The 25,309-nt window shown below is 53.5% G+C and overlaps 1 protein-coding gene across 19 annotated transcripts in view; it reads right to left on the bottom strand.

The window, feature by feature from the left end:
• Positions 1 to 25,235, bottom strand: part of MADD (MAP kinase activating death domain) — a 51,241-nt gene extending 26,006 nt beyond the window's left edge. For 2 of the 19 annotated variants that reach the window (XM_055143952.1, XM_055143964.1), the window contains exons 1-23: positions 24,707 to 24,846; positions 21,546 to 21,670; positions 20,230 to 20,832; positions 19,600 to 19,903; positions 18,803 to 18,934; positions 18,134 to 18,247; positions 15,832 to 15,912; positions 12,569 to 12,747; positions 12,028 to 12,263; positions 11,310 to 11,469; positions 10,967 to 11,070; positions 10,688 to 10,881; positions 10,226 to 10,350; positions 9,353 to 9,492; positions 7,862 to 7,963; positions 6,545 to 6,604; positions 6,119 to 6,221; positions 5,611 to 5,797; positions 5,345 to 5,495; positions 4,872 to 5,078; positions 3,153 to 3,206; positions 2,060 to 2,160; positions 258 to 341 (exon numbers count right to left, since the gene is read on the bottom strand). In XM_055143952.1, coding sequence (XP_054999927.1) covers positions 258 to 341; positions 2,060 to 2,160; positions 3,153 to 3,206; positions 4,872 to 5,078; positions 5,345 to 5,495; positions 5,611 to 5,797; positions 6,119 to 6,221; positions 6,545 to 6,604; positions 7,862 to 7,963; positions 9,353 to 9,492; positions 10,226 to 10,350; positions 10,688 to 10,881; positions 10,967 to 11,070; positions 11,310 to 11,469; positions 12,028 to 12,263; positions 12,569 to 12,747; positions 15,832 to 15,912; positions 18,134 to 18,247; positions 18,803 to 18,934; positions 19,600 to 19,903; positions 20,230 to 20,832; positions 21,546 to 21,607 — 3,483 coding nt within the window. In that variant the 5' untranslated portion in view covers positions 21,608 to 21,670; positions 24,707 to 24,846. Of the gene's footprint in view, positions 1 to 257; positions 342 to 2,059; positions 2,161 to 3,152; positions 3,207 to 4,871; positions 5,079 to 5,344; positions 5,496 to 5,610; positions 5,798 to 6,118; positions 6,222 to 6,544; positions 6,605 to 7,861; positions 7,964 to 9,352; positions 9,493 to 10,225; positions 10,351 to 10,687; positions 10,882 to 10,966; positions 11,071 to 11,309; positions 11,470 to 12,027; positions 12,264 to 12,568; positions 12,748 to 15,831; positions 15,913 to 18,133; positions 18,248 to 18,802; positions 18,935 to 19,599; positions 19,904 to 20,229; positions 20,833 to 21,545; positions 21,671 to 24,368; positions 24,430 to 24,706; positions 24,847 to 24,894; positions 25,036 to 25,115 lie in introns of those variants that run through there. The other 17 variants (XM_055143956.1, XM_055143965.1, XM_055143957.1 and 14 more) reach the window with 10 other exon arrangements.
• Between the last annotated feature and the right edge of the window lie 74 nt (positions 25,236 to 25,309).

Here is a 25,309-nt window from a genome sequence, read left to right as displayed (position 1 = left end):
AAGAGGAAAAAAAAGAAAAACGGTTGTGAGGGACATTCCACAGGGAAGGCCCCAGAAATGCCAACCTGGTAAAGAGCGCTGCTGCCGTGCAGGAATAATGGAATTTCAAAGGCCTGCCAGCCAGAGAGCCTTGGAAGTACCTTCTGGACAAGCTGGGAGAGCCGAGCTCACCTGAGACTCAGAAGAGCCTCCTGAAGAAAGCAGTCCCCGGCCCCAAAGACCCTGCCCACCCAGACGCCAGTGTGGTGTTCCCCTACCACGGTGCTAACTTCAGAATCCTGGCTGGAGCTTCGGATCATCACAGCTGGACTCACACCGATGATGGAGTCGGGGTAAGTCCTCTGAAAGCAGAGAGTGGAACTCAGACATGGAAGCTGATGTCAGGGATGTCCCTCTCCTCCCCCTCCTTGGAAATGCTGACACTTTCCCCTACCCCACCCCCACACCTCTTTACCATACCAAGACATGCCATGAGAAAAGTAATCCCCCTCATGTGAGATGGCACAAAGGCATAAGACCCCAAGTCTGTTCTCTGGCACCATAAAGTTCCCTCAGCATGGCAGGGAGTGACCCCAAAATAGCCTCTGAGCACCAAGCCCCCAAACACAAAAAATTTTTAAAAATGCACCCCTGAGAGACCAAAGCAATAATACAGTGGGTAGAGCCATTGCCTTGCACATGACCAACTGAAGTTTTCAATTCCCGGCATCCCATATGGTCCCTCAAGCACTGCCAGGAATAATTCCTGAGTGCAGAGCCAGGAATAAACCCAGAGCATCGCTGGGTCTGACCCAAAAAGCAATAAATAAATAAATAAATAAAATGTACCCCCGAATAAAAAGATATGGCTTACACAATAAGAAATAATCAATATTTGGGGCTGAAGTGATAGCACAGCGGGTAGGGCGTTTGCCTTGCACTCGGCCGACCCAGGTTCAAATCCCAGCATCCCATATGGTTCCCTGAGCACTGCCAGGGGTAATTTCTAAGTGCAGAGCCAGGAGTAACCCCTGTGCATCACCAGGTGTGACCCAAAAAGCAAAAAAAAAAAAAAAATCAATATTCAAGAAATACATGCTCACAATAGAAAATATATAACATGGGGGCTGGAGCGATAGCACAGCAGGTAGGGAGTTTGCCTTGCACGTGGCCGACCTGGTTCGATTCCCAGCATCCCATGTGGTCCCCTGAGCACTGCCAGGGGTAATTCCTAAGTGCAGAGCCAGAAGGCCAGAAGTAACCCCTGTACATCGCCAGGTGTGACCCAAAAAGCAAAAAAAAAAAAAAAAAATACATGACAAAATTAGGAAATATGAAGAAGCCATAAATTTACAGCCTACAGGAACCACTGTGAATACTTAATATATTTCCTTCCAGCTTTTTCTATGTGAATTTTTTCCTTACGGTGCATGGGATCAAACCCAGGACCTCACAAATGAAAAGCAAGCACGCTATTGCTAGCTATATCCCTGACCCTCTTCTGCATTTTAGGCATACAACTAGAATAGTACTGCAGGTAAACACCTCCCTGTCATTATGGCTCATTTTTGAGAACTCAAATCTTTTTTTCAGGGGACGATATGGGGTGCCATGGATCAAACCAGGTCAGCCACACACAAGGCAAGTGCCTTCCCAGCTGTAGTACCTCTCTGAACACTTAATCTTCTTCTTTTTTTTTTTTTTGTCACACCCTGTGGTTCTCAGGGCTTACTCCTGGCTCAGGGATCACTTCTGGCAGGCTCTGGGGACCATATGGGTGGTAGGAAACGAACCTGGGTCAGCTGAATACAGGCTACTATCCCTACCCACTGTACTATCTCTCCGGCCCTGAGTGAGAACTCAATTGTGAATGGCCTCCAATGTTACAGAGCACAGATATATATGTCATATATATATATATATATATATATATATATATATATATATATATATATATCACTTGTCATCCCCCTTTCATTCAGGGACAGTTCTGCTGTTTCCTACTCTAAGTGGCTAACTTGCAGGACGATTCTGGGAGAGTCCATCCAAAGCTCTTAGTTCTCAAGAGGCAGTCACAAACCTGGGAGCCAGATGCCAGGCTCACACCGCTGTCCGCGCTGACCTGGGACTTTTTCTCCTCTGTCTCGCCAAGGTCAAAGGCAGGCTTGATGCCCTCAGGCCCTGAGGAGGGGAAGACTCTGTCACTGGACAGCAGAGGCTGGGGCAGGCTAGTGTAGGGAGTGGGGCAGCATATCCCAGCCTGGCCCCGGCCAGTCCAGCACAGATATCCCAGTCACCTTCTGGGGAATACTTCTCCTCCCCCAGGAAGAAGTCCCCAGATATTGTAAGAACCAAGTTGGACAAATAAGGCCTGGTCCCCAAGGGTGCTTGCAGCCATCTTCTCCAGCTAGGAAACTTCTCCCCATCATGTTTCATAAAAGTTCTCCAAACCAATGTCTAAAATGCACTTTATTGTTTGCATAGTTAGAGCTTCCCAGGGGCCTGACACCATTTCGGGATTCCCCCAGGCCCCCCACCCCCACCCCAGGTCATTCTCTGCTACCCAAACACACTTCCAAAGGGGAAAGAAAAAGACAGACCCAAGGTGATAAAAGAAAGAAACACTCACAGGCCCAGAGGACACTGCCGAGCCCCACCTGACATCTCTCCACGCGAGATTGAAAACCACCCCATTCCCCCTCCCCACACACCCACAATGATATGGTGGAAGGACAGAATGACAGAAAGCGAGAAAGCGTGCCTAGGCAAGCCACCAGAGAGTCAGGCAGCTACAGACTCAACACGGAGGGACAGCAACCATCTCTGCCAACTGTGCCCACAGGCCTCCAATGGGTGAGGGAGCCATCAGCCAATGAGGGGCGCTGAAATAGACAGACATTCTCCCCACCGAGTCTGAGACAATAGAGAAACACCGTTCAAAGGAATTTGACTCAGGAAATGCCCTGGTTTACAGTCCGATTGCTCTAAGGGGAGGGGGGCAAGAAGCAGCCGACAAGTCACATACCACCTACCTGCTTGCATTCCAAAAACCACCCCCCCTCAGGAGCAAATTTGGGGTGGGGCTGACAAACAGAGCCTGCCCACAATGGGCCCGGGGAGTTGGCAGGTATGGAAGACTTGGGAACAGGAAGGGGCGTTTATTTGTTCCTTACTCGGTTTTTCCAAAGCTTTTTGCCTTTTCACCTCCTGGTGCTTGTTCCACAATTCTACCCCAGAGGCAATGTAAGCAGGAGAGAAAGACAGAGAGAGTCAGAGGCTGGTGAGACGGACGGAATGGACGCCCACCCACCCAAGTCTGGGACAGAGGATTACAAATCAAGAGATTAAAAACACAAAGCCATCTCCATGTGTGTGTGTGTGTGGTGGGGAGGGTGTTGGTGAAAATCAAGAGATCGAACTCTTTAGCCCCAACCTCTGAAGGCAGGCGCCAAGTCCCCGACACCGCCCCTGAACGCGGTGGGGGATATCCTGCATGCGTACACGCTTCATGACAGAGTGGGCAGCTCATCTGCTGCCCGCAGGTTGGTCTCAGGAAGCGGAGTCCAAAGAGGCCTTAACAGCAGGATCAGGAACCCAACAATCAGCTGTACCCACCCCCTGCTCTCTGCTATAAGAGGGAAGCGGCCGCCACCATTACAGGCGCCAGGGAAGACCTATGATCACCTCAAGCAGCCTCACAGGGTTCCAGAAGCATGACTACAAAGACAATCTCCTGGATGGGCCAGAGGCCTCTCCTGCAGGCAATCAGCTGCTCTCCTTGCTGCTACCCACAGAAATCTTCCCACCCTCTCGGAACCAGCAACCGCCCTGACAGGAGAACCTTCTTGGACAGGTGTCTGCAGAACTGCTTCCGGCAGAGGCGAGAGAAAATATGAAGGGGTCAAGAACAGAATCCTGGCAGATTCTCACAGACAGAATACCAAACAGCTCTTCTTTCCCTGAAAGAAGCTTTAGAGCCAGCCTGATCCCGTGGCTTCAGTTTGCTGAGGGGAGACAGCACCTGAGCAGAGGAGGCATTTGCTCAGAGTCCGCTGGGGGCGGACACAAGACCAACACCCTAGGCCTCCAAACTTAAAGGTCAGCGCTGTTTCTTGAGATAGGGTCAGAGACAGGTAGGGGGGGCTGCCTCTACAACATGATGCTGACTAGAGAAAGTCAGCACCCCCAAGGCTGGCACCAGGCCCCTGGAAGGCTAATCACCACGCAAGAGGCAGCAGTTAGAAGTCCAAGGCCTGGAGCAAAGAGAAGGAAGACACAACCTCGATGACGCCATGTCTGGTGGGAAGAACACTGAACAGGGGGACCCCCCGAACTCACTAAAGCTCTGTTTCAGTGGGAACGAAGAAGCAAAAGCCACTCTTAAATCCAGTAAGCAGAGGTTTCAAGAAATACCGCCTCAGGAATCACACACGCCGAGGGTCAAAAACTGAGGAGGTGGGGTGTCAGGCATGCCCCAGAGGAGCCAACTGGAAAGCAGCACCATGGTTTGGAGACCGGTGTTAGAGACCAGACTGTTCATTTTTGGCCCAAAGATGCATCTCCACACTTCTCTGTGGCTCCACGAAGTCATCTTCACTAGGGGAAGATAATCTAGGTGGAATAAAGGGGGGCCCATGGGAGGCCTCACAAGCCCTTGAAGCCAGATTTCTGACCCTCCCCTTGTAAGAGGTGGGTGAGGGAAGCCATAAATGAGGCTGAAGACAGCAAGAAAAAGAAAGATACGCTGCTAGAGACACACAGAGACCTCTCCCTCCTTCTCTAGAAAGCAAAGCATGGGCGAGAGACAGGCGGGAGTCTGGATGAACTGGAAGGAAGGAGGGTTACGTAGGAAGCCGGAACCCCTCCGTCATCCCGAACACGGTGAGACATACCGATGGAGGCAACAAAATTCTCTTCTTTTAAGCTTCTGGTGTCCAGGTCCTTGGGACCCCTTCCTGTAGCACTTGGTGCCCGAGGTCCCAGCTGGGGAACTCTCAACTGCGCCATTGCCTTTGGGTCCCCCCGCCCGGCCAGGCCGGGATCCTTGCCAACGGGCGTGTGTGCACTTTCCGTTGGGCTTCTCTTCCGCTTGTCTGGTTCTGAGGAAAGATTAAACGTGAGGAGCCATCGAGAGAGTGAGAAGGAGGAATTCAGGAAGGGAAATGTGGTAGGTGGAGCCAGGCTACAGGAGGATGTGGGGAAGGAGATGCTGATACTGCCTGCGACACAGAAACGTGCACTAGAGGGTGAGGCCCCCAAGCCTGGGAGGAGGTGGTGGGGCCCTGGGAAACTTGTCCAGGGGCCCAGGTCACTCTTTCTTGTGAAGACACAAGGGAAGGTGGGTGACAAGTGGGTACAAGCCTACCTTTGCTGTAGTAGTGGGTCTGGGCGATCTCCAGGAGCCCGAAGATGCTGGCCATGCCCCCCAGCCCCGCATGGGCATAGGACTGCTCCAGACTGAGCACTGTGCACTTGAGCAGATCCAGCATCCCCTTGTACACCTTTCGGCTGATCTCCTGGGACCGGAACACAGGGGTCAGAGTTTGCAAAAACTTCCCCCCTGGTACCCATGTCCCTTTGGCCCACAGATTCCAGCCCTCAACCCCTGCCTGGCCCCTCCGAGACACCGACCACATCTGGGATGACGTCCTGCCGGGCCCCGTCGTCAGGCTGCACGGTGCGGCTCAGCTTGCTCAGGACGAAGACTCGCAGCTGCTCGCTCTCCAGCAGCCGCCGCACCTTCTTCATGTTGAGCCAGCCAACACCCTGGCCGTCCAGCACGCTGTGCACCACCTCCTTCAGGAACTGCTGGTTCTCGCTGCGGGGGGCACACACCTCAGCTCTCAGCTGTGCTCATCGGCCCTCCATGAAGCCGTGTCCCCTCTCACCAGAACAGATGTCTACCCCGGGGGGAGTGGCGGGAGGAGCCCAAACTCAGAGCTAAGAGGCAGGTCCCTAGTGCCCAAGGCGTTCTCTGCCAGTTCTCGAAGGTGCTGGCAAGCACGGATTCCTTCTGCCCGCAGAGAGCCCATCTGCCCATCTCACCCCATGGCTCAGCAGCCCTAAAGCTTGGGGGTGGGTGGGAAACACAGCTACTTTCCATCCCTAAACCTCTTCAAATGGCCTTGTTATTTATTACCTAGAGTTGCTGGACCGACCCTGGGGTGACGGGGGTTCTCGTTTCACTGTTGGGCTATGCTTAATGACAGACGACTTCTGGTCCACTAAGGCCCTCCTGTTTCCTAAGGCCAGGAGGGGAGGAAGGAGAGAAGTCACTCTTCGAGTTAGGCAGCCACACTCCACACCCAGCCCCCAGGAGGTCTGGGGGAGGGAGGCTCTGCGCCCACACACAGGGGTGGAGGGAGTCGGGGATGGAGACTCAGGCCACACCACATGCACCAGCAGCACGCCCCATGGGCAGACACGGGCGTCATGGGGGGGCCGGGGCAGGGCACGTCACGCGCGTGATGCGGCTTGCTCCAGGAGGAGGAGGACGGCCCGCAGGCAGGCACAGAAGATGCTAGAGAGAAAAGAAGATCATGCACAGCTCACGGGCAAAACCCACCTTCACCACTCCCGGGGCCGGCTTCAGTAACAATCTCCATTAGAGTATTTAGCCCAAATACTGGGACACAAAATACACAATTAGTAGGTGCACCACAATATTGCCACCCCGAGACCCCTTAATGGAGCTGAAGTCAGATAATCCAAGCATGCTCCCACAGCTCAGTGCACACAACCTGGCAGCTGAGAGCCAGGTGACCAGGAGACCACCAGGGTGCTGGGGAAGATCATCCTCGAGACTACGGACTCTCAGAGCCGGGGGTCAATGACACAAGGAGCCTTCGGGGACAGGCACATGCACGAGAGGGGGACCGCTGGTTTTCAGGAAACATCTAGCATGGAGGGCCGGAGGGGTGCCAGGTGGGTGGGTGGGGGCGACCCCTCTTGCAGATGCTGTCATGGGCAGTGAAGCAGGGAGGTGAGGGGGGTTAGAGAATGGGAGGGACAAGCGTGGCCAATGAATGGAAGCATCAGCATGCAGTGAAAGTGTTCCAAGCGCTCTCCTCTTCACCTGAGTCAGTGCCAATCTGGGGCCCTAACTCCTCCCCTCCCCACTCCGGGCCTGTATAGCTCCCCACCACAAGGTCAGGGAGTTATGACAATTGGAGCTTGGGCGTCCTTAGGCCCAGCTTACTGCAATCCCCCTACCAGCCATAAAAATGTCCTTGAGCCCCTTGACAGTTTCAATCACTAGGAAGGATTGTCAGGAGAAAAATAAAAATAAAAATCTGCTCCTCACTGCACTTTCCACCCCCGTTCGTTCAGTACAACACCCAGAGAAAACAGATGAATGCCTGGGTAGCATTAGAAGATGCCACTCGCAATGTCAGGATGACAAAAGAAAAGCAAATATACTCCTAACTGGTCCCAGATGGCAACCAGTACTGCCTTGCCCACACACAGGCCCTAAATGGACACGAAGCCAAAGGAATGGCCTGGCCTTGGAGGGAATGCAGACACTTTACCCCACCATCCTTCACCCACCCAGGTCCTAGGGGAGGGACGGGGGCAGTAGTGAGAGCAGCAGTAATGATGCCCATGTCCAGCATTGGGCTTTAACAGAAGCCCTTACAAGGCAGCAGTCAGCCACCACTGCCCCGCCCCAAATGAACCAAAAGGGCCTACTCCTTAGCGCACAGAAAACCTCCATGTGAAAACACGAGAGCCGATGGTGTGCAGGGAAAGGCAGGGGAAGCGACCCAAGGGGCAGCAGCCAGGTGGATGAGTCACTGTCGTATGCAGGTTCCTGACAAGCACCCCCAGGCCGAAAGCATTTCCCAGTGAATCCTGGTCTGGCAAAGCGTGGACAAACTGGTACCTTTCAGACTGGGGAAGGGTGTGGTCTTTTCTCGGGCCCCTTTGGTGGGCAGCGCGAGGTTTGAAAGGCTGAAGCTTGTGCTGTGGTTCCGATACAGGCTGCCTGAAAGGGGAAAATGGCAGCAATATGTGAGGGGAACCACCAAAAAAGCGGATGCCAACAAATGCATCCTCTTTACCTGCCCATTTTCAGGCAAATTCCCAGAGTCTTTAATGGATCTTAGAGCAGAATCTGGGGCCGGAGAGATAGTACAGTGGGTAAGGCACTTGCTTTGCACCTCTTATGGTCCCATATGGTACTCCAAGCTCCACCAGGAATAATCCCTGGGCACAGTGCCAGGAGTAAATGCAGATGAGTGTAACCCCCTCACCCCCTCATGAGAGAGAGAGAGAGAGAGAGAGAGAGAGAGAGAGAGAGAGAGAGAGAGTACAGCCAGTAAAATGCTTGCCTTGAATGTATATGACTGGGCTCAATCCCTGGCATACACTACCAGGAGTGATCCCTGTGCATAGTCAGGGATATGATTCTACCTGAGTCAGACATACCTGAGCACTGATAGGTGTGGCTCAAATGAAAGAAGGAAAGAAAAGGAGAAAAAGGGGAAGGAGGGAGAGAGGGAGGAAGAGAGACAGAGACAGAGAGACAGAGAGAGGCAGAGACAGAGAGAGAGAGAGACAGAGAGCTGAGAGGGAGAACAAATGAATTTACTGCCAGGATTGCTCAGAATTTAGTAACAACTTCCTCTGACTCCCTCCCATGATAACAAATCAGCCTCAGGCCAACCTGGCCTGAAAGCGGGCATTTAATGTGCTTCTGATCTGAACTGGATGCTACCCCTCCCCAGCTTCTGAGTAACTCCACAATTATACACAACAGGTCTTCCTTAGGATGGCTCTCCCTGATTCCCAGCCTGTCTGCATTCCTCTTTTTGTTATTTTTTGCTTGGGGGATAAACCTGGTGGTGCTCAGGGATTAATCCTGGCTCTGACTCTAGGATCACTTGTGGAGGTGCTCGGGGAACCATATGCAAGCCAGGAATCAAATCCGAGTCAGCAACATACAAGGCAAGCACCTTACAGTCTGTTCTATCTATCTCCAGCCCTCTCTTCATTCTTTAATGCTATGCCTCATTTCTGAAAATAATCTCTAAGCACAAACAAAAGTCAACCGCATACAGATTCAAAACAATCTATTTCTGGAACAAAGTACATAAAAACGGCCATGAAAATGTTGCTCACAGCAGACAAAAGATATTAAAAATATAGCCAAATCAAACAGGATCAAATGATTTCTGCGTAACATGAGACCCACCCCTTTCTTTATTGATCTCACCTGCAAATACCGCATTCGCCATCGCCCTCACCAGCTGACCAGGGCTGCGCCCTGCAGACTCAGCTCTCCCTCTGCAGCCCTGAGCAGAGCCTGCCATGGCCAAGTCCAGCTGGTGAGGCGAGGGGACAGGGGCCGACAGTGTGGAAGGAAGGAACTTACTCGCAAAAGACATGATGCCACCGAAGCCCTCGGTGCTGTTATTGGAGACGGTGGAAGTGGGCGAGCTGGCCCGGGAGTCAGACTCTGGTTCAGAGTCACTGGCCAACCTGAGGCTGTTGGGCCGCAGCAGCTTCTGAGCCCTGGAATGCACAGTGGCCTCGATGAGCCCCAGGCAGTGGGGGTCTGACCACCTGGGGGTGCTCCCTTCCCACCATTTCTCAAAGCCCAGAGGAGTGGACTTTGAGTGATACCACCCCCACCCTGGGGTGAAGACACTGGAACAATGGGGGAGAGGGGAGGGAAGGAAGTCTCTGTGTGCTTTGTTTTTTTCATTTAAAGAAGATAGATTTGGGGGCTGGAGTGATAGCACAGCAGGTAGGGCATTTGCTTTGCATGCAGCTGACCGGGGCTTGGGTCCCACCACCCCACATGGTCCCCCGAGCACCACCAGGAGTAATTCCTGAGTGCAGAGCCAGGAGTAACCCCTGTGCATCGCTGGGTGTGACCCAAAAAAGCAAAAAAAAAAAAAAAAGAAGAAGAAGAAGAAGGTAGATTTCCAGAAGGGCACTGTTTTGTTTTGTTTTTTTTTCCTGAAAAAGGAAGCAGGGAGTCAAATGTGTTTGGCTGCATCGAGCCTAGCTCAAAGCACCACTCTCTGGGAGCATTCAGGCTTGGCAGACGGTTCAACCCTTGCCCCAGGTTGATGTGGGGAGGTCCACTGGCCACCAGCTAGAAGGGCTCCTGGGCTCTCACACAGCCACTGACATGCGGGCTGAAGTGGGGTGAGTAACTCTCTCCCCTCAGTATCCCTCAGGGGGAAAACCACATTGGGGCTCCAAGCATGGATTGTCACAGGGTCCCTGGCTCACTGACCCCTCTCCAATTTCTGGCTGACGTCTGTCCACACCCGCTTTCCCGATGCTGGGGCCAGTAGCAGAGAGCGGTCTGGCGGCACCTATGGATGCCTTGTCCTCAGTTTCTGTGGAGTCAGCAGGTTCCTAGAGGTCACGGAAGGAAAGCCTAGTCACCTGGGGTTCAGAGATACTGTTCTGTATTCTGATTGTTGGGGTTATGCCAGGCCTCTCAGATTCCTATCCTAACACATGGAAGGAATAATCTGTGGACACCCCTGTTCTCTGTGGCCACAGACGAACCCCGGGTGGGATTCCAGAACCCCCAGAACAAAGCCCAAAGACCTCCTAAGGCCAAAAGTCCACCTTGGAGGCTCTAGGCTTCAGGCTGTCCTGAACAGAAAGTGGCAACAAGCTTTATCCTCGCTTTGGTACCAGAGAGGAGGTCCCGCTCCCCAGGAAGAGCTCCCAGATGCTCACGTACAGAGCTGGCTCCATGGATGACAGTGCTGGGGCTCCTGCTGGCGGTGGTGCTGGAGCTAGAGCACAGCACGGGGCCTTCCTGAGAGGTCTCACCCTCCGGGCCTGGCTCCTCCGCTTCTTCCTTCTGACTCTGCAGCTCATCAATCGCTACCTCACTGGCATCCCCCAGCGCCGCATGCGTCAGAGGATCCACATCTGCCAGAGACCATGGCCCAGTTGACCCCCAGCCCTGAGCCCTGGGCCCCGCCCTGAGGCAACCACCTTCCCAAACGGCACTTACTTGGAGTGTCCCCGCTGATATCACACTTCATCATTTCACTGACAAAGTCGCCCAGAGAGGAATAGGATGAGCTCGAGTCGTCGTAGTCCATGCTGTCACTGCCACTGCGGAGGGCCGAGTGGGAGAGAGAAACCAAGGCCGTGGGAAAAGACAGGGAAAAGAACTGGCATGAGGCAATGTGGAGAGGGGCATTCTGAGGCCATGGCCAGGGAGCAAGACTGAAGGAGTCCAGTCACTGAAAACTACCGCCCAACATGCAAGCTGATGTATCCGATACTGAAGTCGTGGGCTGGGAGTGCCCCCACGGGGCTGGCATGGTGTGGGGAGGGGAGCAGCCTCTCACCTGTCATCCGTCGGTGGCTCTGAGTCCGAGTCACGCTCTGGTGGCACACTCAGCGCCTCGGCCAGCTGGGAGTTGCCGTCATACACCCGGTAGTGGATGGGTTGCAGCTGGTGAGCGTACCACTTTGGCTTGTCCCCAATCTGGGCCGGATCAAACATGTCTGCCCATAGCGGGGAAAGGAATCGAGAGTGAGCAACACTAGGGGAGAAAGGCCAGCCAAACGTGAAGGTGAGGCAGGAGGGCATTCTAGAGTCAAACAGGAATGGCGAGGGGCCTGAGTAATAGTGGGGATGGCTTTTGCCTTGCATCAGGCCGACCTGGGTTCGATCCCCGACATCCCATATAGCTCCCGAAGCACTACCAGGAGTAATTCCTGAATGCAGAGCCAGAAGTAGCCCCTGAGCATCGTTGGGTGTGACCCCAAAATTTAAAAATTAATAAAATAGGGCCAGAGTGATAGTATAGCGGGCAGGGCGTTTGCCTTGCACACGGCTGACCTGAGTTCAATCCCAGGCATCATATGGTCCCCCCAAAACCACCAGGAGTAACTCCTGAGTGCAGAGCCAGGAGTAACCCCTGGGCATAACTGGGTATGACCCAAAAAGCAAAAAATAAATAAATAAAAATTTTTGAAAAAATAAACCCGGAATGCCTGAGGGCGGCTGGGAGATGAGAAAGGGAAAGGGGCCCATGGGGGCTGCAGGCAGGAGAGACTCACTGTTGTGAATTCGCTGAAAGGCGTAGTTGGTGGGGTTAAGGATCCACTCTCCAAAGTACTCCACAGCCTGTGTCCTCGCCAGCTTCTCAGCAAAAGGCGTCTGCCGGGGGCGGGACGCTAGAAAGGAGCCAGCTTGGAAAGCGACCACAGGCCGAGGGAAGAGGCGCAGGGTACGTGTGTGCATCTGAAAGCCCTGCAGCACGTTGGGGGAGTTGAAGAAACGGACCATGGCCACTCTGGGAAAGAAGGGGACGGTGAGATCATCCAAATCCCACACCCCGCAGGCCAAGGGTTCCTGCCCACCCCTTGCCCACCCCTAAGGTGCAGACCTCCCTGCTGAAGCCCTCACTTCAGGCTCCCAATAGCAAGGGGAGAGCTGCCTCCAAGACTCCTCAGTTCTCTCTGAGAGGCCCGGGAAGGGGCACTATTTCTTTTATCTCAGCGGACAAAGGGGCTCAGGGAAGTGCCATGCCCCATACCAGGCTGCCGAGCGGGCAGACGGGCTGTAAGAGCTGAGGGTGCACCGCCCACTGGGTCATACCTGGTCGCCACATCCACGGAGTCCACATCGTTGCCATAGATGAGGGGGTTGAACTCAGTGGAAGGCGTGGACTGCAGGTCGCTCGAAGGCCTCCCCAAGAGAAGGGGGATTTCCTGGCCCTCGTGGAATTTCTCCAGGTTGAGGATGGGCTGGGTGTTGAGACTCATGCTGGCAAGGGCCTGTGCAACAAGAAGAGAGCCCACATGGGAGGAAGATTCCTGGGCTGCCAGCCAACCGCAGCTTCTAGGAAAGAGCCTTCATCTGAGAGATAACGCCGTTATCCAGAAAACAACAGGTGTCATGGAGACCTGCTGCCTGAGTCCCCTTAGTTCAGAGCAACTCAATCAGATCTGAAGTCCAGGTCAGCCAAAAAAATCTGATTTCTCAGGGGAACTGTATGTGAAAACAGACCACTAAACGGTGAAAGTATGGAGTCCAGGAGGGGCCTGAGGAGCCCCGAGCCTCATATGCTCAGTGCTTCTGACCTAATGTGGCACTTCCCAGGGAAGACACAGCCCCTCCTCTGGACTGACAGCGCTGGCTTTTTTTTTTCTTTTTTGTTTTTGGGCCACACCCTGCAGTGCTCAGAGATTATCCTTGGCTCTGCATTCAGGGATTACTCCTCGCAGGGCTCAGGGGACTGTATGGGGTGCTGGGGATCAAACCTGGGTCTGCCATGTGCAAAGCAAGCGCCCTCCCCACCATATTACTGCTCCGGCCCCCAGCAGTGCTGCTTCATTTAACAAGCACAGGGAAAACAGAGATGCCTTTAAAAGGAGGATTTTGATCCAATATGCCTGGAGTGATTCTACACTTTATTTTTTGCTTTTTTTGGGTCACACCTGACGATGCTCAAGTGTTATTCCTGGCTCTGCACTCAGGAATTGCTCCTGGTGGTGCTCAGGGGAGGCAGGGTTATTGAACCCAGGTCAGCCATGTGCAAGGCAAATGCTCTACCCATTGTACTATTGCTCCAGCCCTGATTCTACATTTTATATAAGGCCAGGAGATGCTATTGCTGCTGACTATAATTTTATTAATAATTAATAATTAAGTTGTGAGGCTGAAGCAAGCACAGCAGGTAGGGTGTTTGCCTTGCACACGGCCAACCCAGGTTCGATTCCCAGCATCCCATATGGTCCCCTGAGCACCACCAGGAGTAACTCCTGAGTGCAACGCCAGGAGGTAACCCCTGTGCATTGCTGGGTGTGACCCAAAAAAAAATTAATAATTAAGTTGTGCAGAGAGAAAATATAGCGTGCCTTGCACATGGCTACTCAAGTTCAATCCCCGGTACCCTATATAGTCCCTGAGGAGTGATTCTTGAGTGTAGAGCCAGGAATAAGCCTTGAACATAACCAGGTGTGGCCCCAAAACAAAAATAAACAAAAGACTAAGAATACAGAATCAGGAGTCATAGAAATACAGAAACAGGCTGAGCACATGCTTTGCATGAATGCAACCCAAGTTCAATCCCAGCAGCACTACATATGACCCCAGCATTGAGCCAGCACTGAGAGATGCCAATATGAGCCCCCGCCCCCAAAAAAGAGAATACAAAATCAGTATTTTAATTGTGCCTCATATTATTTGGGTTTCAATTGCTAAAATTTAGCAGCAATGTTTTTGACCAACTTATTGAGAAAACTTAATGAAAGATGGTACAGTGGGTAAGGCATTTTCCTTGCATGTAGCCAAACTAGGGTTCGATCCCTAGCATCTCATATGGTCCCCCCTGTGTACTTCCAGGAGTAATTCCTAAGTACAGAGCCAGGAGCAACCCCTGAACATCACTGGGCATGACAAAAGAAGCGAAAATAAATAAATAAATAAAAATAGAGTGGGTGGTTAGCTTTCTCTTTGTAAATAAATTAAATAAAAGATGCCTAATTGGGGGCTCAAGCCATAGTACAGTAGGTAAGATGCTTGCCTGGCAAGCAGCATACCCAGGTTCTATCCCCAGCACCCCACATGGTCCCCTGAGCACCTCCAGAGTAATCCTTGAGTACAAAGGCAGGAGTAACCCCTGAGCATCGCCTAGTTAGCATAGCCCCCAAATAAGCAAGCAAACAAAATACTTTTTTAAAAATAAAACAAAAAACAGGGAATGGAGTGATAGTACAGTGGGTAGGGTGCTTGCTTCGGACTATACTGTTCTGGGCCATATGGTTCCCCACGCACCACCAGGAGTGAGTCCTGGGTGCAGAGCCAGAAGTAAGCCCTGAGCATTGTGAAGTGTGGTCCCCAAACAAAAACCAAATGAATAATACAGAATCGAGGAGCTAAGGATCTTAATTCCTAGGAACATTTGAAGTGTATGAAGCTTTAATCCTGAAACTGATCTTGTATTATAAACCCAGGGGAGAGCAAAAAAATGTTGATGATAAAGTATGATTCCATAAAGGAGTACTGCAGCCATTCCATCTCACTGGTCCTAGGAAGGCAGTCACCAAAAATGAAAACACAGCAAAGGAACATCTTCTGTTTTCACAGCAAAGCTAGAGAACTGATTGAACTTGTGATCTGCAGGAACAAGATACTATATTACATCAGTAGTGAAGCAGAGAGATTATATAAAAAGGCCCCGATAAATGTAAAAACATAACACAAAGGCACTTCTAAGTAACTCAGACAACACAAAGAGAGTCCTGAAGCCAAGTCAAAGGAGAGCAGGAATTCCTAATAACTAGAGAGCTAGCTACCGGGAGACCCACAAAACACAGAGAGTAGCACAGAGGAAGGCATGGAGTTGGAGTAGCTGCCTTGCTTTACCTTCAAGTACTGTGTTCAGCATGCAGAAGAAGAAGAAAATTCATCAATGAAAATGCATTTAAAGGATTACTGAGAGAAAGGGATTTGGAAGGAAGGATTTTCTAGGGATTTTAGCAGGATTCTATAGGGTTGTATGCCAAAAAGAAATTTAAAAAGGAGCCATACTGCCCAAACTATGACTCCCACCTTAGACAGAAAGGGCTGCAAGGCCAGAAAGAATGGCAGATGTGACAAGAAACAATGGCCGGGACAAAAATCAAAGTAAAGGAGTAAGCACTACAGGTGGGGGTGGGGGCACAGAGATATTTAGAGGGAACTGAAAGGTCCCTTTTGAGATGTACCAGGTCTGCAGCTATGATTTCTCCCCTGGAATGGCATGGGAGAGGAAGCTGGCTCCTCCCATAGCTGCTGGAGTGTCTGTCTTGTCTGTCTACGGGCCTCCTGCAGTCCTGCGGCATCCACGGCCCCTGGCTTTCTCCCTCTGCACCTACCTGCTTTAGGTGTTTCTTCAGCTCCAATGACTCTGGCTCTGGCAGGACAGGAAGCACGTCAGCATTGGTGGGCGCGATCACCTACAGCAGAGAAACACCAAAGGCGGGGCTGCAGCAGGCAATGCTGTGAGTCTCTTTCACATAAGGGTGAGTAGCGAGACTGGGAAGTTGCACCAACAGCCAACACACATATGTGAATAAGTTCTACACACACGTATACGAGATGTTTGCACATGTAAGCGTGGTATATATACATTCCTAAGAGGATACTTTCCTGCTATCTGCGACTATCTCTAGATAATGCAATGAGGTTTCTCTATTTTTTTTTTTTTTTGCTTTTTGGGTCACACCCAGCAATGCACAGGGGTCACTCCTGGCTCACGCACTCAGGAATCACCCCTGGCGGTGCTCAGGGGACCATATGGGATGCTGGGATTTGAACCCGGGTCAGCCGCGTGCAAGGCAAATGCCCTACCTGCTGTGCTATCACTCCAGCCCCTATCATTTTTTGGTGTGTGTTTTGATATGGTTTGGACCATACCTGGAAGTACTCAGGGCTTATTCCTGGCTTTATGCTCAGGGATGATTTCTGGCAGTCCTCGGGGGGACCATATAGGATATCAGGGACCAAACCCAGGTCGGCCATGTGTAAAGAAGTGACCTATCCTGGTCTGGAGCAATAGTACAGTGGGTAGGGTGTTTGCCTTGCACAGGCTGACTCGGGATTGATTTCCAGCACCTTGTAGTCCCCCAAGCACTGCCAGGAATGATAACTGAGTGCGTAGCCAGGAGTAACCCCTGAGCACTGCCAGGTGTGACCCAAAAAACAAAAGAAAAAAAAACAAAGCAAAAAAAAGTGATCTAGGGGCTAGAGCAATAGCACAGCGGGTAGGGCATTTGCCTTGCACGCGGCCGACCTGGGTTCGATTCCCAGCATCCCATATGGTCCCCTGAGCACTGCCAGGTGTGATTCCTGAGTGCAGAGCCAGGAGTAACCCCTGTGCACTGCCAGGTGTGACCCAAAAAACAAAAACAAAAACAAAAAAGCAAAAAAAAGTGATCTAGGGGCTGGAGCGATAGCACAGCGGGTAGGGCGTTTGCCTTGCACTCGGCCGACCTGGGTTCGATTCCCAGCATCCCATATGGTCCCCTGAGCACTGCCAGGGGTGATTCCTGAGTGCAGAGCCAGGAGTAACCCCTGTGCATTGCCAGGTGTGACCCAAAAAGAAAAAAAAAAGTGATCTATTCACTGTACTATCGCTCTGGCCCCATCACTATGTATTTTTTTTATTTCACAATGGAAAAAACAAAAAGACTTACTAGTTTGAGTCATTGAAGTTTGAGTGTATTCACACTGCAGAATGCTAATGTAAAAAATAAATAGGGTGGTAGGGGCAATAGCACAGTGGTTAGGGCGTTTGCCTTGCATGCAGCTGACCCGGGTTCAATTCCCAGCGTCCCATATGGTCCCCTGAGCACCGCCAGGAGTAATTCCTGAGTGCAGAGCCAGGAGTAACCCCTGTGCATTGCCAGGTGTGACCCAAAAAGCCAAAAAAAATAGGGTGGTAGTTCAAAGGGCTAGGCCACAGGCTTTGTTTGTGGGAACCCTGGGCTCAATCCCTGGCACTGCATGGTTCCCTCCACCCCTCAACATCATCAGAACAAAAACAAAAAAATGCAAAACAAAAATTGAAGAGAGGGGCTGGAGAGGTAGTACAGTTTTTGCCTTGTATGCAGCTGACCCAGGTTTGATCCCGACATCCCAAATAGTCCCTCAAGCACTACCAAGAGTGATTCCTGAGTGCAAAGCCAGGAGTTACACTCCAGCAGCTATGGGAGGAGCCAGCTTCCTCTCCCATGCCATTCCAGGGGAGAAATCATAGCTGCAGACTTGGTATATCTCAAAAGGGACCTTTCAGTTCCCTCTAAACATCTCTGTGCCCCCACCCCCACCTGTAGTGCTTACTCCTTTACTTTGATTTTTGTCCCGGCCATTGTTTCTTGTCACATTCGGTGTGAGCCCCCAATCCTCTCTAGCCCCCCTCAAAAAGAAAAACAAAACCCAATTTTCTTCTATTTTTTTTTTATTTTTTGGTTTTTGGGTCACACTCGGCAATGCACAGGGGTTACTCCTGGCTCTGCACTCAGGAGTCACCCCTGGCGGTGCTCAGGGGACCATATGGGATGCTGGGAATTGAACCCGGGTCAGCCGCGTGCAAGGCAAACACCCTACCCACTGTGCTATTGCTCCAGTCCCCCAATTTTCTTCTAGAACTCTGTAGGCGTCAGTAAAGAGACTTACCCTATTGCTGTCCAGATCCACGAGCCAAACATCATCTGGCATTTTGAAGTCCAGCTTGTAGAGGAAGAAGCTGGCAGGGACCCCAATGATGTAGGGGGTTGGAGCCAACAACAGCTGTGGAAGGCAAAGAGGATAAGAAACAAAAAAACAACACCAATCACAGTCACTGACTGAGGCAACACAGTCTGGCTACGGAACACAGGTTCACATCCCCAAACTCGTAAAGGGAGATGTGTTTCAATGCTGAGTGCTTTACAGGCTTTAGAAAGGGGAGATGCTATTGTTAGGTGACACCCATTAGGGAACTGCCAAAAGCCGAGATTCACTGGCTACAAGAAATAAGAACCATCCTCAGCACAGGTTTTATCACCAGGTCAGTTTAAGTCAAATTAAACTGTGCAGACAAACAAGTTAAAATCAGAGGGGGCAGAGAGACAGTACAGCAGGTAAGGTGCTGGTCTTGCATGTGACTGACCTGGGTTTGATCCCTGGCATTCCAAATAGTCCCCCAAGCCCCGAGCAGAGCCAGGAGTAAGCTCTGAGTATGAACAGATGTGGCCCAAACACAAAGAGACAGACCTTGGAGGGACAGTACCAAGGGATACTTTCTTTTGGCACTGAGCCTTCTCCCTCAGGACTGGCAATGTGGGAAGCCACCTGGCACCTCACCTGCTCAGCGGACGCCATGCACGTGGGCAGCAGGGGGATGACAGGAAACATGTACTCCAGTGGGTAAATCATGGCCACGAAGGCCATCACGGACATGGAGAGTGCATTGTAGTCACGGGACTGAAGCACCACCTGCCACGGCATTCCAGAATGGGCAGCAGCGAGAGTGTTTAGGAGAGAGAAACGCGTTTGTTTCATCATGCTTATGGCCCCTGGGGCCTCACCCCCATAGTTCTCGATGCCCCCCACCCCCTTCGCCTACACTGTAGTGATCTTCCCTCCAGCCACCCCTTCCCTGCCTAGTTCTTTTGCCCCAAGCCAAACCCACACCCAGGAGTGAAACTACCGGTACTCCCAGTGCATTAGGTTGGTACAGTTCAGGAAAAGTCCACTGAGTGGCCAGGGCCTGAGTACAGCCCCTACAGTGCCAGGACCTTGATCGAACACACCTATTGGGCTCCTGCTGGATACCTAGCTAATTGTGCTAACTCCTGCAGATAGAAAGACGGCCAAGATGGGCTGGAGTGATAGCACAGCGAGTAGGGCATATGCCTTGCATGCAGCCAACCCGAGTTCGATTTCTAGCACATCCCATATGGTCCCCTGAGCACAGCCAGGAGTAATTCCTGAGTGCATGAGCCACGAGTAACCCCTGTGCATCATCGCAAAAGCAAAAAAAAAATTAAAAAAAAAAAAAGACGGCTAAGATGAGGCTGTCCTCAGAAAGCTCTCAGTCCAGCCTCTGCCTTATTTTATGGCCCTCACCCGAGAAAGGTCTAGAAAGTCAGGCCTCTCACCTTGTGCTCTAATAGGATGCAGGTGAGCACCTGAAGGCAGGCCTCCACGCCGAGGAGTTCCAAGGGAAGGTGCAGCGGGAAATCCACAAGGGAGAACCGAGAGGGATCTGGGAGGGCGAAGGTCAGGGCCTGCTGGAGGTCCTGGGGCAGAACTTCAATGTCTACTCGCTTCTGCCCAGAGACAGGGACAGGGGAGCGCAGCAGCCGGTAGATCCAGGCCTCAATCTCGCGGAGGTCGTGCAGCAGGGCACTTGGCTTCTCCTCCACGAGCAGTGACCCAGTGAAGATGCGCCACATAGTGTCCCTGAAGGGTGGACAGCAGGGGGCAGACCTGTGAGCGCTCTCTGGGCTCAGTGAGGACCTGCAGGTGCCCGAGGGGGAGTGGGGGGTGAGATGAGCACAGGTAGGTGCAGAAGAAAGAGCTCCCTGGCCTGCCCCCAGGGGAGCCGTGGCAGCCTGACGCCCAACGCCTGGCACTTAGCGAGGACTCACTAAGTCAGTTTAGGAAGAGATCAGACTTTTTAAGGCTCGGGCCTCAGAGGAAACATGATCTGCCCTCACAGACCAAACAGCCCTTGGCTCTCCAGCTGCCACCCCCCTGCATCCCCACAATGGCCTCAGTCACCCTACCTCTGTATGCCTCGAGGAATGCCCGGCTTCTTGGCCAACAGCCGCTCACTGCAGCAGTCCACCAGACGCTTGAGGGTGTAGAGACACTCCCGGAAGGTGGAGAAGAAGGGGTAGTGACTGAGCACACACAGCGACGTCAGGGTACTGTTCCGGGACCGGCTGCCACCCTTGGCCCGGCGTCTGGCCCGAGGAGACTGGTTGACATCTGGGGTGGAGTCGGCACTGGGCGGCTGCAGGGATGAGCCACTCTCTGAGCTCTCATGGCCCCCAGTGCCTGCCTCTTCTGAACCGGGGGCCCGAGGGCCTTCCTTCCCCCGGGGCCCTGTCCCACCATCCCCTTTCTCCTTAGGCAGGCGTTTCTGGAAGGAGCGGTAGAAGTTGACGCAGATGCCGTAACGCGTGACGCCAGTGTCCTTGTCCGTGAGGGTGAAGACAAAGGAGGTATCATCCCGTAAGCTCAGGCGCCGCTGCCGCACGCTCAGGCAGCCCTCTGGCTGGCAGAAGAACACGACATCGGGGGGCAGGGGAAACTCCGCATGATCCTCCAGTGGGTACCGCCGCAGCAGCTCCGGGGTCTGAGCCACACTGTCACTGCTCGGGTGCCTGAGGAGCAGGAAGCTGGATGTGGCCCCCACTCACCACTACCCCCAAGCCCCACCCCGTGAAGAGAGACTGCTCTTTCTTTTTTTTTTTTTGCTTTTTGGGTCACACCCAGCGATGCTCAGGGGTTACTCCTGGCTTTGCACTCAGGAATTACTCCTGGCGGTGCTTGGGGGACCATATGGGATGCCGGGGATTGAACCCAGGTCGGCCGCGTGCAAGGCAAACGCCCTACCCGCTGTGCTATCGCTCCGGCCCCGAGACTGCTCTTTCTAATGTTAACCATCTTAACCACGGCTGGCACAGAGCCATGCTATAGACTAACTGTGAGGCGCTGGGAAACAGAGGCACTGCTGGCCACCTTCAGCCTGTGGGCGAGGCCAAAAGACAACACCAGAGACCGTAAAATCACCAACACCTTAAGATGATTAGCACCTTCCAGGCCTTATCTGTTGGTCAATTATCAAAGAGGCCCTTCGGTTTTTCCTGTTTACCAAATGAAGTAGAGTTCTGAGCCAGGGCAGAACACTGTGTGAGGGAGCTTCCTGGTCTTGTTCTTCCAGGCCCAGACTCTCTCACCCTGCTTCTCTGGGCTGCTCTTACCCAAGCATCAGGGTCCCTCCCAGGGTACCACACTAGAGGAAGGAGGAGACCAGGGGAAGGGGAGAGGGAAGAAATGGTGCGATGACAAGACCAAAGAAGTAACCCTTGGTTACCTAGCCCCCACGATCACTAGATAGTCCAGCAGCCGAGGGCAGAACTTCTTCTTCTGCACCATGGTTCCGACTCATCCGTTCATCTCAGAGACACAGCAAGGCAGCAAGTGTTTGAGGGAAGAATTCTGCAAGTCCAAAGGAAAAGTCCTGATAAGCACCCGATAAGTGCCTGCTCAGCCTAAGGCACTTGTTCTGGGGCAAGCTGAGGTCACAAGCCCTCCAGTTCAGGGCTGCAGACCGGAGGGAACCCGACACCTTTCCCAGCCCCCAGCTCTGCGTAGGCTTAGAGTCAAATGTCAAGGAGAAGGGCCATGGGCCCCTTCCCCACCCAGACACCAGACTGCTTTCCCAGTCTTGCCCCTGAGGCTCTGTTTCTGACAGAGACCGGGTTAATCTAACAAACACCAAAGTCACTGGCAGGACTGTGCCAGGGCACTGTCAGGATGGCTCGAATCAAGCCAGGCTCTCTAATCAGCACTCACCCACACTCCAAGCTCCAAGAAGGCGACCTAATTACTCGCTGTTCCTGCATTTCACTTTCGGCGCCACATGAATTCTAGCATATAGACTGTATAGTTTCATTGCACTCAGACAGGAACAGCAGCTGGCTACTCTGCCCCATGTGACTGCAAATGAAGAACATCTGGGCCTCAAGTGCATCCTCTGAGACATTTCTCTCCGCTCTTCAACAAGAGAAGGGACCCCATCGGCACCACGGGCTCTGCCCTTGGTGCTGAATCATGGTCTTTCCTCCTCTGCCGGGGTTTCAACCAGTACACCCACAGGAGGCCTTATCCTTCTCTGTCTCACAGAGATTAGCAATGAGATGCAGAAATAACACATTTCTATATGGGCAGGGAGACGAATCCATAGCCCCAAATCAGGAAAAGCTGACATGCCACTGTCATTTACTTTCTGTCATTTACTTTCTATCGGGTATCCTTATACTTCTCTCAACAAAATGCCCTTCCCACCCCTCCCGGGATATTCCCAGCATGTCCAGGATTCCAGCCAAGGCCTTATGATGACATTATTCATGATGCACACACAGAATCCCATGACACGGCACGTAGTCTCACGCCACTCTCTTCTTTGCTGCTGTGTGAACTCCCATACACAGGCACCCTCCCTGCACGTTGAAGGCCCTATCGGACTCAGGCCACGAGTACAAGCTTTTTTTCCTTCACTAGTAATTTAAAAAGACCTATTTAGAGCACCTCTCAACTCCTCAAAATATGGTCCCCTCTTCCCTTGCTCCCAATGGAGGACCTGCAGGTAATCGGATTCGGTTTTGTCTCCATAGCGACTCTGGCTCCCAGCACTATTTATAGCAGAACCACAGTCCCTCCCCTGCCTGGTGACCAAACAGTGCTCGCAGCTGCTACTCCAGAGTCGGCCAGGACCAGAACAATTCACTGGTCTTGAATCTAGAGGCTGTGCGCCCATTGGTAGCACCTACTATCAGGTTATCTCCCCCCATCCCATCTGTCTCTAGCTGGCACTTTGTCCTAGCTCTAGATTTTGACAGAAATATCTCTGTAGAATCAAAACAAAGTTCCCCCAACAAGCCATATACTTATTTCTTGGCATCACAGCCCTTGCAAAAAGTGTTCTAGTTCACTGTTCTGCCTCAGAGCCAGCAGCCAACCGCAGAAAGCAGAGACCTGAGAGGAAGGAGCTTCTCCCAAGCACAATGACATGGGAAAGGAAAACAGAGACATGGTGAAAGCATCATTCACTCCATCAAAGAGTCTGCGGAAAAGGCCCAGGGCTAAGCACCACTGTACCTTCAAACAATGTACAGACCCCAGGCTCCAGATGCAAGCTCCGAATTTCAGTTCACACGGCAAACCAGGAGCCCTATCCTGCCCAGATCTCAAAACTCACACCGGAGGTGTCTTCTACTACCCTATTTCAGTCAGCAGGCCTCTCACCGGGGTGGGACCCCAGTCCCCCTCCACTGAGAATCATTTGCTAGAGCTCAGATCATTGGCATGCTGGACAGTGCCCGTCTGCCTAGGGGATCCAGACTGCAGGTCTGTTCTAGCTACTAGGGATGAAGCTAGAACTGCAACTAACCAACTGCCTTTGGTTAGTTGCGCAGCAAAGCTAGGCACAGTTTTCTCTCCTCTTCTCTCCCCTCCCCATCAAGATCCCAAAGTCCTCCTCTAACACACACTCGGCCTTGCTACTCCCCCAGATGCAGACTCAACTGTTTAACTAAGCAGACACCCCACCCCACCCCTGGTGCCCAGTTTCCAGTATCCCAAAGGCCTTGGCCCCCATCTGCTCAAGTCCTACCGCACCAGCCACTCCACCCAGCTGCAGACTTAGCGGCCACAAGCCTCCCAACGTGATACATCTTTTTCGGCCTGACCACGGCCACACTACCCAGCCCCATGGGTTGGTCCCTCGCTGGGGGCAGGATGTCAGCGTAAAACCACCGGAACCCCAACAGCGATGTGACATCTCTGCTGACGCGCGCGCGCTCTCCTGCCCTCCTCCCTCTCCCCAGGCAGTGACCTTGCAGGCGCCACGGCCCAGACTGGTCCAGCGTGGGGGAGATGCAGGGCAGAGGGGCAGGCCCCGTGCAGGGCTGGCGAGGAGAGAGAGGAGGAGGAGGAGGAGGGCGGTGGGGGGTGGGGAGGAAAGAGGGAAAGAGCTTGTGGCACGGACGATGACATGGTGTCCCCGCTCTCCCCAGCAAGCCAACTGTGAAACCCCGAATTTTAAAACCAACAACAAATGCTTTGAGTCTAAGGCACCACCCCTCCCAACGTGGGAGCAAAACCGCGGCAGGCACAGGCACACGCAGACGCTTACCTGGCGCGGCCCGCCGGCTGGTCCGGCTCTGCCCGTCCCCGCCGCCGCCACCCCCCTCCCCGCCTCCCCACCTGCTGGACAGCTCCCCCCGCCCCTGCGCCCCGGAACCGGCGCGGCCCGGCAAGAATCCAGCCCAGACGCGCAGCCCGCACCCCCGCGGCGGCTCGGGGCGCCCCCTCTTCCCAGGCCCGCCCCCTTCCCCGCGAGACCCCCACGCCCCCTCACACTCCTTTCCGGCCTCCGGGCCAGCCCTTCCGCCGAGCCCCTGCTCCCGGCTACGGCCCTCCGTGGGGCTAACACCCCTCCGGGGCACCCCCGGGGGACCCCGGTCTCCCTACCTCGCCGGCCTCGCGGGACCGGCCAGGCGTCGCCCGACAGCCCGCGGCAGCCGCTGCGGAGCGGCAGGGGCTCCCGAGCGCGGGCGCCGCGCAGGGCGCGCGTCAGTTCCGCGTCTACACCGGGGGGTGCTCGTACCACACGGTCTGACAGGCTGAGGGAGCGAGGCCGAGGGCGACGGGGGCCGTACCATTCACCCTCGGGATGGGGGCGCCGGGGCGAGCCCGCGCCGCGCGCCGCAGGGTGGAGCCGACGTGAGGAGGGAGCCGGGCGCCTACGCGCACACCTAAGCCGTGCGGGAGCGGGAAGGCGCCACTGCGCGCCCGGGGGAGGCTCCCCGCGGGCCGGCTGCGGGGTCGGCCTCAGCAGAGACGGTAATTCGGCGTGGAAGACGAGCCCGTTTCCACGCACCAGAGAGTCCTCGGGAAGCGACTTCTCCAGAGAAACGGCCCCTGAGACCTTCCGGGTGTCTCCCAGACCTGCACACTGACACCTGGCCTCCACCCCCCCCGCTCGGTCGTTTGGAAGCGCCCGGCCACCTGGGCTGGCAGCCGGCGCCCTGGCGATGGAACCTACCAACGCCGGGGCGGGGGTGGGCCGAGTCG

The sequence above is a fragment of the Sorex araneus genome, chromosome 6 (assembly GCF_027595985.1).
Source record: "Sorex araneus isolate mSorAra2 chromosome 6, mSorAra2.pri, whole genome shotgun sequence".
Taxonomy (NCBI): domain Eukaryota; kingdom Metazoa; phylum Chordata; class Mammalia; order Eulipotyphla; family Soricidae; genus Sorex; species Sorex araneus.
This window is presented reverse-complemented; position numbering and strand designations above follow the sequence as displayed.